Source organism: Budorcas taxicolor, chromosome 4, assembly GCF_023091745.1.
Source record: "Budorcas taxicolor isolate Tak-1 chromosome 4, Takin1.1, whole genome shotgun sequence".
Taxonomy (NCBI): Eukaryota; Metazoa; Chordata; class Mammalia; order Artiodactyla; family Bovidae; genus Budorcas; species Budorcas taxicolor.
In genome coordinates, this window is record NC_068913.1 from 67,506,628 (window position 1) to 67,519,181 (window position 12,554).

The 12,554-nt window shown below is 52.6% G+C and overlaps 1 protein-coding gene across 1 annotated transcript in view; it reads left to right on the top strand.

The window, feature by feature from the left end:
- The window catches only part of CRHR2 (corticotropin releasing hormone receptor 2), a 44,421-nt gene that overhangs the window by 2,941 nt on the left and 28,926 nt on the right, over positions 1 to 12,554 (top strand). Inside the window, exon 2 of the mRNA XM_052638451.1 lies at positions 6,770 to 6,860. Coding sequence (XP_052494411.1) covers positions 6,770 to 6,860 — 91 coding nt within the window. The remainder of the gene's footprint in view (positions 1 to 6,769; positions 6,861 to 12,554) is intronic.

Here is a 12,554-nt window from a genome sequence, read left to right on the forward strand (position 1 = left end):
TACAGATGGAAATGGAGGGCAAGTAAGGCTAAGGAATATGGTGCTGGATTCCAAAATCCTTGATTAAAACCGCCTCGCCCTCTGTGACACACTGGTAAAGAATCTGCCTGCCAATGAGGGAGACACAGGTTCAATCCCTGGGTCAGGAAGAATCCCTGAAGAAGGAAATGACAACCCACTCCAGTATTCTTGCTTAGAGAATCCCATGAATAGAAGAGCCTGGCAGGCTACAATCCATGGGGTCACAAAAAGTCGGACACGACTTAGCGACTAAACATCAACAACATCACCCTCTGTGAAGACCCCAAGAGTCCTATCTGGGTCCAGATCCTCAGATTTCTGGGCAACAAGACACTCCCTCAGGACCTCAAAACAACTTTTCTTGCTTCCGGTGGGGTCACCTGTCCCAAGAAGGCTCAGCAAACAGGGAAAACACAGAGTCCAGAAGCCTGGACCCTTCCTAACCTGCACAGCCCCTCCCCAAGACCAAGGCCAGGGCCCTGCACACCCCCGCCCGCCCCCCATACCCAGGGTCTACAGGATGGGGGTGGGGAAACTCAGGGGCCATTTACCAGAAGCTAATTCATCTAATAACTCTTCCCCCAAATTCAAATACTCTCTGAGTGTTTTCTAACTTAATCAGCTAATTTGGTCTCTCCATTTTTGCCATTTTGTTGATGTTTTAGGATTTTTTAAAAAACCAATTTGTCTGAGGGCAATGCCCATTTAATTACATATTCCTAGTCAGTCTCAGATTTGCAGCACTTTATGAATTACGGGACTATTCTGTATTCTCTTAACTGTCATTTTCTACTTTATCTAATTTTAAGCATTTTTAGGCCTCCTCAGTCAGTTTGTCTCAGGTCATTGTATCCAAAATTTTATTTTTATAAGATGTCACTTCAAATCTTCCAGAGGGAGGGGTATATTATTCCATAAGCTTATTTTGTTTATTCTCTTTAGCATCTGCACCAGGCTTAGCACATGCTTGATACTGTTCTAAGCCCTGACACACATTACTGCTTTTAAGCTTCGCAACCACCCTGGGGCATAAGACCATCATTTGCCCCTATTTGACAGATGAGAAAGCTGAGGCAAGTTCACGTGGTCATCTACTGGTAGTAGGGACAGGATTCAAAGAAGATAGACTGACTGCAGATTCAGTTCTGTTAATGAAAATGTAAGATATTCAGATACCAACACAATCAGAAAAAGGTGACTCTTAGGCAAACTGACATTAGATGAGTTGATCATTAAGAGATCATTTTAGGCCTCGTGACCTGTTATGAGACCTCTTCCTGCAGTTCCTGCCTTCCCTCCCTCTCCCCACCCTCTTTATTCCTCCCTGCTGGTCCCTCAGACATCTGTGTGCAGAGATCAGGGCATGACACAGGACAGGGAAGAGGGACAGAGGTGAGAGGGCACCACGGGCTTTCAGAGATGAGGGAGAGCACTTGGCAAGGGGAGGTCTGGACGTTTCTCCAGGCAAGCTGGCGGACTGGATGGGAGAGTGGGACATCTTGGGCAGAGGGACCTGCTGGAACATGCGGGGAAGGGAGATCTGGCTGGAAGGCTGCTGTGAACTCCTGGGCTCTTCACTCAGAGATCTGGGCAGCTGATTTTTTAGAACAGAGCACCTTCCAGAAAGCCTGTCCAGATACTCCAGAAAATCATCACCTACTTCCTTTGTCTGACTGCCAGTCCCTCAGCCTCTGCCTCGGCCAGCCTCAGCTCCCGTATGGCCTCCGCTGTGTCTGCTCAGGGCCCAGGCTCAGCCTCCTCTCCCCCACCTTTCTTCCCCCTCTTCTGCCTCTCTGTCTCCCTCTAGTCTTCCTCTTCTCCTCTCCCCTTTCTTCCCTCTCTCCTCTTTCCTTCCTTCCCTGTCCCCCAGTGCCCTCATCTCCTCCTCCTTCCCCAGGACAGGGCCTGAGTTCCTCCTGCCTCTATTCCTAGCTCAGGCTCAATGAAACCAGTGAATGAAAGAGAACCCTGGGGAGGACTCCTCCCCCTGCCAGAGGAGTCCTCTCTGACCTTGGGCAGAGCGGGAGGAGGCAGGGAGCTTACCCCATTCCCCTCCAGTTACTGGCAGCCTGGCTGCAGGACCTGTGGTCCCAAATCTCCCAGGCTTAGACCAGTGGCTAATTTTAGAGGAAGCCTTGTCACCAAGCCAGGAGGGAGCACTAGGCTGGGCCAGACCCCCTGGCTCCAGGGAGATGGCACCTTTCAAGCCCGCCTGTCCCCTGGGGCACAGGTTCTGCTTGGACAGGGCCCAAGGGTGGAGAAAGAGCAGCTGGCATCTTGGCTTCAACCCACTGCCTCCTCCCCCTGCCAGGGCGACTCCCTTGCCCTCGTCTAAGGTGAGAGCTTCCGACTCCAGACACACCGAGGCTGGAACTAGGACCCCAGCCATTCTCAAAGGGAGAATTCAGAAAGAAGGCTGCCTGGCAAGCTGGAAAAGTTCCCAGAGCTGGGGGTCAGGGTGCCACTCTACCTGGTGGACGGGGCCATGGTCTCATCCACACAGACATTTATTGAGCATCTGCTGTGTGCCAGGCTCTGGACTGGGAACTGTGACCTGGATGTGAGTCAAACAGACATGGGCCCTGAGGTCCGGCAGCCTGTAGCTTCGTGGGGCAGGACTGAGGCGTAAGGACAGCTCTCTGCTGCTGTAACAGCCAAGAGCTAATCAGTACAGAAGCCCAAGGTGTCTGCCACACAAGGTAAAGGGGTCTTCAGGGGGCTCAGAGTCAGTTCCAGAAGCCAGACTTCTTGTGTCTCTTGAGCACAGCCCTGCCCAACTGACTGGGTCTGCCTCCTCTCCTGCCATGACCTAGCTCTCTGCCTGAAGCCCCCCACTCCAGTGGTGAGAGCAGCTTCTTACTCACCCTGTTTGGAGCCAGGGTCCTCCCAGCATCCATGGACCACAGGCCTTCACCTGCTTACTCAGCTCGTCCGTGTGTGTCTGACCAACTCTTAATCTACTAGACTATCTGTCCAATCGTGCCTCTGCCCCTTACTCACTCATTGTGTGGCCTTGAGCGGTGACTTCACCACTCCGGGCCTCAGTTGCCTCACCTGTAAAATGGGATCATTACAGAGACCTCAGTGGCAGTTGTGAGGATTAAATGGGCTTTGCTGAAGCATTCAGAGCTTCATCTAGGACGCAGGAAATGCTGACTACACATCAAAGAAGCCTCTTTCCAACCGGTGAGCACAGGCTAGTCTCTTGTTGATCTGTGCTGGCTTCTCATCACGGTGGCTTCTCTTGTTGCAGAGCATGGGTGTCTAGGACAGGCAGGCTTCAGTAGTTGTGGCTTGTGGGCCTAAATGCCCCGTAGCTTGTGGAATCTTCCTGGGCCAGGGATCGAACCTATGTCCCCTGCATCGGCAGGTGGATTCTTAACCTCCAGACCACCAGGGAAGTCCCACCCTCTTAATAGCATCCCTAGACCAGAAGCTCGCTGCTTCCTGTGCAAGCCCTGTGCTTCCCTGCCTCTCAGCTTTTGCTTGCCCAACTCCTGCCCCTAGAATTTCTTTCTGCTCCACTTACCCTTCCTCCTCCCTTGGACTCAGCTTCCATGCCCAGTTTCCTCGCCCAGCATCCACTGAGCACTGCTGAGCAGTGAGCCCGGTGAGGGAGGTGCAGATGTACTTTCAGGGGCCACTGTCTGTAGAAGGGGGGCTGCTGAGGGCTGAGGGGGAGCTGCACTGGCTGGAGAGTTTGGAAGGTGGAACACAGGGTTTCCAGGAGGTTTTTCTAGAGGAGAAGGGCTTGATCCAGGCCATGGGACTCCCTCTAATGGGGTTGGAACCCTCTATCTCTGAACGCTCTAACTAGAGCCCTCCTAGAGTCCATGGCGACATGGACACATGGAACATGTGCCTTCTATATGCCAGCTCTTGACATTCAGTAATTTGTGTGATGCACACCAAATCCCAGGGGCCTGTATTCCTCATTTCAAAGGAGGGCAGGACTCAAGGAAGTTGAATAACTTGGCCAAGGCCACAGCACTGAGGAGCAGCAACCCCAGAGCCCTGAATGTGGGCAGGTTCGCGTCTGCCGCCTCTGAGAGCTCATCACCCAGCCCTTGGGGGTATTCATTCGTGGCTGTGTCTCTGCTCTCCCTGGCCCACCGTGTGCTTTCTGAGGGCACCAGTCTCTTCTTCCTCCTGCCTGCCCACCTACCGCTCACCACCACCCACAGCAGCAGCTGTGTCCAAAATAGGCACCTCCAGAGTATGCCGCAGGTTTGAGCTGAGTCAGATCCAGCCAGCCGGCCCCTTGAAGAGAATGAATGTCTTTAACAGCTTATTGGACCAGTGAAGAAGGAGAGGGGGCCCAGATCTGGGAGTTATTCCAAACCCTTTCTGATCTGCTCGCCATTTTGCCCACGCTTGAACAGCACACATCGATGCTGAGCACAGTGGCTGTGCCCCCTGTTTTACTCAGCCAGAAGACTCAGCTGTGGCCTCAGATCACGGCAACTGATACAAGGACAGCCCCACCATGCCTGAGTCCCACTGGAGGATGTCCTGCGTCCCTGTCCGTGAGCTTAGCACACATGTTCAGACTCCCACCTAAAGCTGAACACGAGATGCCTGGTAACTGGGGGCTTTGAGAGAAGGGGCTTGCATTTAAGATGCAAACTCTGGTCGGTCAGAGTCCACCATCAATGGCGAGCACCTCTGCATTGAGCATTGCTCCTCCAGTGACCTCCAGAGGCTGGGGGCTTCCTAGGAACTCACCCCATCCCCCAAATAAACTGCTACCGGCTGCTTCTCAAACAAAGAGAAGGGGGCTGGAAAGGGGTAATGGGTCAGGCCTAGGACCCGCACTTTCCCCAGACCAGCTGAGGGTGGGACACCAGAATTCTTCTTGGAGGATCTTGGGACCCAGAGTGTCCCTCCCCAGCCCACTTCACCCCTGGCAGGTGGCTCTCTGGGCAGCCGGGCCTTCCTGATGCCCAAGAAGCTGACACTGGGTAGCTCCTGGCATCCCTGGGATATGTGAACAACAAGACCATGGCCCCCAGTATCTGTCCTGCAAGCCAAATGGCCAGAGCTCCTGGCTGATGGCTCAGGAAGCTCCTTATAGTGCACACACACTATATGCATATTATTCACATACACAAGCACACACCCTACACAGACATATACATGCCCCGCACATATACCCCTTATGCACACTAACCTTGCACACAGGACTTCGGCTCCCCAGCAGTTCCTTCTGCCCTTAGCCCCGTGGAGACAGTTGACAGAACCCAGGAGCAATGAGTGCATGTGGGTTCTGGCCGTGCCGCTCCCGCTCTTCCATCTGACCAAGCGGGGTCATTAATTAGGAGCTCCAGGCCGGTGTGGTGAGGGTGAGCGTGTGGCCTCCAGCCCCGGCACAGGAAATGGACTAAGCCTGATGTGAGGAACGTGATGTTTGAGGGCTGTCCGGCTCTGGTCCTGGGAATATTGTAGGACAAACATTGACCCAGCTGCCAGGGAGGGAGCATCCGGCAGGCAGGAGAAAGGGGAGGGGCTACCCACTACCGGGGCAGTCCTTTCTAGAATCAGGAATATCAGTGTTGGGGTGGTGCAAAAGTCATCTCATATGCACACACGCAAGTGCACACACTCACACACACTGGTCATAGGATAAAAACAGTGGCGGTCTTGGAAGGAATGGGAGACGATGGTTAGAATTGTAGAGGGCATTGCTTTTGTTCAGTCTCACACCATGCATTTCCCAACCTCTCTGTTTTTTTGCACATGTGTTGTCTATCTATGACACCACCCTTACCCTATGACACCACCTCTATCCCAGCACTACCCTTATCAACTGGGCAAACTCCTACTCAACCTTCAAAACCCACATCAGTGTGACTTCCTCTGTAATGCTACCCCATTCCTTCTAAGCAAATTATAGACCCTGTAACAAGTTGGTTATCTATCCATCTTTCCCACCAAAAGATGGTCCCCTCGAGGACAGAGATAACCACATCTACTTTATCCCTCCATATTTAGCATTCCCTCATGACTTTTTCAGGAGATGTAATCCTGGGTGATTTCTCTTTTGGATGGGATTGCCATTGTTACAACAACCATATTTGTTCCCAGGCAAGTCTCTACATTGGCACCATGGTCCCTTCCTTTTCTCCTACTCATTTTCTGGCTGCCCCTAACATGCCACCTCTTCCAGGAAGCCTCCCCTGTCTTCCCAAGTTCAAGTTAGGAGTCTCTTCCACATATTAACCTTTGTAATTTTCTCATTACCTGTGTGATAGGGAAACAAACTATCCACTCTTCTCCCATCTCTTCTGAGCCTCCAAGTCTAGGGGGTCCCTACCTGACCTGGGACTACTTTGAAGATGCCACTGTGTCCCCCAGCCAGTCCCCCAGCCTGACACACAGTCGGGATTGTACAGTGTTTGCTGGGGGATTGAAGGGCTGGTGGACACCCCCACTCCAGCTTTGCCAACTGAAGAGCACAGGGCACATCCCATCCTGGGGAGGAAACCTTTAGGGGCTGAGGGATGGACAGAGCATGTTCTTCCCTGGGGCACCAAGCCTCACTAGACCACCTCTAAGGCCTTTTCAGGGTTCCAGGCCTGGCCAGGCTGCTTGTCTGCTGTGTGGGGCCTTGAACTTTCCCTCCTCTTTTTTACTCTGTACAATATAGAGGAGTAAGGGACAGGACAGGGCGGGGCAGGGAGCAGGGAGGGGTAGACATATGCTGTCACTGTCTAGCCAGAGCCTGACCTTCATCCCTCTTGTCCTCTAGGTGGGGTCCAGCCAGGCACCCAGAGACCAGCCCGTGTGGGCACTGCTGGAACAGTACTGCCACTCCATCAAGACCCTCACCAACCTCTTAGGTATGCCAGCCCCTTGCCACCACCTGCAGCAGACCCTGGGAAATGAGGGCGAGCCTCTGGGCCTGGGGGAGAAGCGGGCCAAGTCAGGCTTAGCGGGTGGTAGATAGAGACTGGCTTCCAGGCCTGGGCCTTGGGTCTGTCCTTGGGCAGCCTCCTTCCCCACTGGGGGCACAGGTCACTGATGAAGAAGGGCTCGTCCGGGAGTCCTCCTCCAGCTCCCGGCTCCCTATGTCTGTGCCTAAGGAAGTGGCTGGGCTGGCATTCAGGTGCCCAAGAAGGGGGCACCACTCTGCTTCAAACTCCAGCAGAAGGTGTAAAATACATTCCCCGTTGCCGTGGCTACAGGTGTCACCTCCTGGTAAGAACCTGTGAAGTAGCAGCTGGGTCCCTGAGTTCTGACCCCTTAGAGTTTCCTGGCAGCTGATTCAGAGTCATGGGACAGCCACTGCAGAGCTCAGAAGAGCCCTGGGTCTTCACGGGCTCTGGAAAGATGTCCCCAAGGCTCCATCCAATGTCCCAGCCTTCTCAGGGCTGCAGCCACAGAGGCAGCAAGGAAGGAGGAGGGCTGCAGTGTCCCTGGGATCTGGAGCTACTGCCAGAGCAGAAGGAGACAAGAGTGCTAGCAAGAGCTGGGACCCGGCACCAAACGCAGCTCGAGTTGCGCACCAGAGAGGAAAACCCTGCCGTCTGCCCTCCTTACAGTGGGGTGGTCAAGAGCCCAGGTGCTTGGGTCAGACAGACCCGATCCCAGATCTGGATCCCAGCTCCTCCACCTGACAGCTGCATGACCCTGAACAAGTCACCTGACCCATCGTATTAATTTGCTTGTTAGTCACTCAGTCATGTTCAACATTTTGCGACCCCACAGACTATAGCCCACCAGGCTCCTCTGTCCATGGAATTCTCCAGACAAGAATACTGGAGTGGTTGCCATTTCCTCCTGCAAGGGATCTTCCCCATCCAGGGATCAAATCCCGGTCTCCTGCACTGCAGGCAGATTCTTTAGCGTCTGAACCACCAGGGAAGCCCATTAATTTGCTTGGGCTGCTGTAAAATACCACAGACTGGTTAGTTTAAACAACACAATCACAAGGCCTCCCCTGGTTGACTTGTAATATCATTCATCCATTTCATAAATGGAATATGTAATATATGTATATATTTAATTTGGAAAAAGATATTTTTAAAAATCGAAGAAGACTATTAATGCTCATTATCCCACAACCCAGGAATTTTTTAATGTTTCTATCTGCCAGAAGTTTATCACACCATAGAATTTCCTGTTTTTTTCTTTTTTCTTTTTCCACAAAACCAAGATGATCCTGTGTCTACAGTTCTGTAACCTGCTTTTTCTTCTTGTAACTCAGAGTGAACATTTCCCTGTGTCATTAATTATTCATCCACCACATTGCTGGTGGTGCTGCCTAGCAGCCACAGTGGGGACGCATCATCCCTCATTAACCATGCCTCTGCAGTGGGCGGTACTGGCTGTTAGGATGCCCTTGAACTTCAGGAATAGTTTCTCTTGTCCCCACATGATAGGTATCTCCTTTTAGGTGTCCACCAATTGAGAAAATGCATATTGACTAACCTAAAGCTCAGAAACAAGTTAAACAACCTATTGTTTAGATATATGTACGTGTGATAAAACTGAAAAAATTAAGAGCAAAGGAATGATAAATGCAACATTCAAAGAATGTTCCCTCTGAGGAAGGAGTGTATAGATAAATTTGTAAGTGATTGGTAATGATCTAGTTTTGGATTGGGCAATAGATCGTTATATGTGCTACTACATACAAACTTCTATAACAGAAAAGACTAAAATGAAATAAAGTTGGGCCATGTATAGGCTAATGATGACAAAGGTCATGAATCAAAGACTATGATCAATTAAATTGCATGACCCTAAGGTCCAAATAAAGGGAAGAAAGCCCCACATAATCACAAGAGACTTCAGGCAGGCTTTAAATGGATTGTTTCTGTTTTATTCATCACAGAGGAATCTAATAGAGCATATACTGTAAGTTGTAAGGCATATTATTTTTTCAGTCCATAGGCAATGTAAGAGTCCAAATGGAATCAAGGATCCCTTGGAAATAACTCCCTAATCCAACACACACACACACACACATTCACACACACACACACCAGGACTGGTCATATGTGAAGAGACCCTTGGATCTCAGGAGACAGGGCTTCTGCCAAAGCACCCATTCCTCCAGTGTTGATTTGCTGAGCACAAGCATGAAGCACTCTGATGGGTGCTGGGGACTGGTTAGTGAACATGACCAGCCCTGCCTTCCACAATAGAAAAACTAATAACCTTGATGTGATATAGACTAGCCCCCAGCAGACCGAAGCATGGAGAAGAGCCACCCACCCCAGATGAGACACAGGAGGTGGGGGCGAAGCTGAGCATTAGCAGGGTGGATGGGAGTCAGCTGGGGTAACTGCAATAGAGCGGTAAGGGCGTTCCCGGCAGAGGGGACAGCACATGCGAAGGTGTGGAGGCAGAGAATGTTCCAAGGGAATGGTGAGTGGACCCACAGGGCATCTCAAGTTCAGCAAGAGGAGAGGATGGGGAATAGACAATCATGAAGAGCGCTGTTTGCGGTGCTAAAGAGCTGGGCTTCGTCCCAAGGGCAGTGGAGAGCTGCTCTTGCGAGAAGTCACACAATCTTAGAAAAATCACTTCCTCTGCCCAGTGGAGGAGGCAAGGAGCCCAGTCTGGCTGCTGTGGAGAGGAGGATGGCCTGGGAGGGGTTGGAGGGGGAAATTCCTTTTCTTCCTCTGGGCCTCCATTTGGCTATCTGTAAATGAGAGTGTGGAGTTGGACAGTTGCCAGGAGCCCTTCCAGCTCCACAGCCTGGTCCCTGGCTCCACTTGAAGACACCAGGCCATCTCCACTGTGCCAAGGTGAAGTGAGATGGGATGAGGAAGGAGTGTCTGGTCTGGCCTGGGGCACCATCCCCAGTGCAACAGGGCAAGAGTGGGGCACCTTCTGGCCTCTCCCAAGCCTTCCATGCCCTCAGCAGCCCCATTGTAACCACAGTGAACCCCACAGCCTGTCCCAGTTCTGTATACTCTTCAGCCTGACTGAGCACAGGCACTCAGACATGCAAAGGCTGTCCCCTTAAATCCTGTTTTCTAGTGGATATCTGATGGGTGGTGGGATGAGTGAGAGAAAGCGTGTACTGTGCAGACCCGTGACTATGTGAGATGCTGTGTGTGTATGCTCTGCACGCCTGTCCGGTGTTCAGCTGAACCCTGGAGCACCTGGACTGCCACTGCAGCTGCCATCAGAGGTGGGCCAGAGGTACCTGCCCCCACGAAGCCCAAGACACACAGGTGTCTCCCCCAGCACCTGTCACACTGCCCTACAGCTTATTTGCTACCTCTCCCACCAGCCTAGGGGCATACAGACTGTCCTGAATACCCCTGCCCCAGTGCCTGGCCTGGGAGCTCACCTCCATCCCAGGGACCTCCCACCCACCTCTGCTTCCTTAGCTAGCAAAAAGGCCCAAACTTTAAGGGTAGTTGGAGTTCATCTAGGTGAGGAAAGTTTTTGCTCTTTACAATTTCTTCCTCATTTACTTATTTGCAAACACTAAAATGAGCTGTAAAATGCATTTGTTCCAAAGCTGCTCCTTTTTCCATTTTTCTCTCTGTCACACCTAGAATAGCAGACAATCGTGCTGGTGATAATAAACTCCACGATGAAATTGCACTGCATTCTGGAGGCCAGGGGGCCTTGGGTCTCTGGGCCTGTGCTCAGGTCCTGACTGTCCTGTCAGGATGCAGAATGGTCTTTAGCTCTGCCCCTGAAATGGTCACTTCCCAGAGGAAGCTTTATCACATGTGCTCTCCAGTTAAGAGCAGTCCAGGTCACCCAGGCCAGCCTTCCATCCTGCATGTGAGACGTTAAGTCCTTGGCCTCTGGTCACTGGGCACTCACCTCCCCCTGAGACAGCTGCTTTTCCTGTGCGGTGGCTCTGGTGATGAACAGGTTAATAACTTTAGCTTGGGCTCTCCTTTCCCTCTGTGCTGGGAGCAGTGTGTGGAGCGCCCTCCTTTGTGCATGAGTGAAACTACTTCCCAATGAAGAAATGGGCTGATCCTGCCAGCCACAGTCTAGCCTGTGGGGGACAAGCCCTGTGCAGCAGGGCTTGGTCTGGGACTCGGCCCGAGTCTCAGCCTGGCACTGGTGGCAGGACTCTGCCTAGGGTTGGGGTTGGGACCCAACTGATCCTCGCCTGCTCCTGGCACTGGTTATTAGGGACAGTCAGGGACCTCTGCCTCTGCAGCTGCCCAGAGCTGAGCCAAGGGCTCTGTCCATTGAAAAGGCAGAGGATAGACCTGGCTGGCTGGTCTCCACCTCGTATCTGCCAATCAGCTGACCCCAGAGAGATTCCCGTGCTTGCTGTCTGGCTCTGCCTGGGCAATGAGAGCAGCATTAATATGGAGGCTGGTGAGACTGGAGCACACAAACACAGCCCAGTGTGCCTCTCCCCTCTCCCTGCTCAGGAAATAACGCTGGCTCAGGATGCTCTCAGCCTTCCCTTGCAGCTTTGTTCCCAGTGAAAGATGGCAAGAAGGCCTAGGACTAGCCACCCTGGGGCTTCCAGCCCAGCTCTGGTCCCAGCTCTCCCTGCCCTCTAAAGATAAAAGCACACACATACACATTCACACGCATGTACATCTCCCTCAGTCTTTGCATCTCATAACTCAGGACCAGAGTCTCAGGGCTGGGAAGGGCCTTTGAGAACGTTTCACTGATGGAGAAACTGCCCCAGAAGAGACGGTGAGAACTGGGGTAACATGCAGGGAGAGCAGAGACAAAGGCAGGCCTGAATCCAGCCTGAGTTGAGGTGAGCCATATCCCAGGCCCTGTATCTTGAGCCCAGATCCACCTCCATCCCCCCCTCAGTAGACCTGAGCAGTGGATCTGTCCTCACACTCAGAATGGAGCCACAGGGAGTTAAGCAGCAGGCAGTCCTGAGGGGCCTGGGCAAATTCCAGATAAAGGTTTTCAGCTCCTCCACACTTGCTGTCGGATCTGATCTCCCCTCCACACTTACTTAAACACACACACACCCCCCCTGCTGTAGAAACCAGTTTCAGGTTGCCCTGCCCAAGCCAAGAGGAAAAGAGATTCTCACTTCTCCTTTTATTCCCTCTGAAACCCAGGGCAGTAAGACCTGGGTGTTTGAGGTTCTCCAGAGAATTTCAGCCGGTTTCTCCCCTGGACTTCTCCATCTCAGTGAATGGCAACGCTACTCCTGCCCCCAGTCACCCAAGCGGGAGACCTGGCATTACCCCTGCCTCCTGGCTCCTGTTGGAAGCCACCCACCCACCCCTCTCTCCAGTCCTGCCTCACCAGGGCTGGTTTTCCCGGAAATCCCTCTCCACCCCCATGGGCTGGTACAGGTCTGCATCTATTCAAGCCTCTTGATCTCGCCAGCCTCTTTCGTGGCTCCCTTGATTCCCTCGACGCCCTTCCAATCCACTCCTTTCCCAGAGGCCACGGAGGCTTTTCTAGAGTGGGCTCTCCACTCCCTGTCATCCCCTCCAGTGTCCTCGCTCAAGGAGAAGAAACAAATGGCGAGACACCGAAGGAGAAGAAACATGAGGCGAGCTTCTCGGGCGGGCGGGCGCGCTTTCCTGCCCCCTGCAGCCCCCGGGACTCGACCCTCG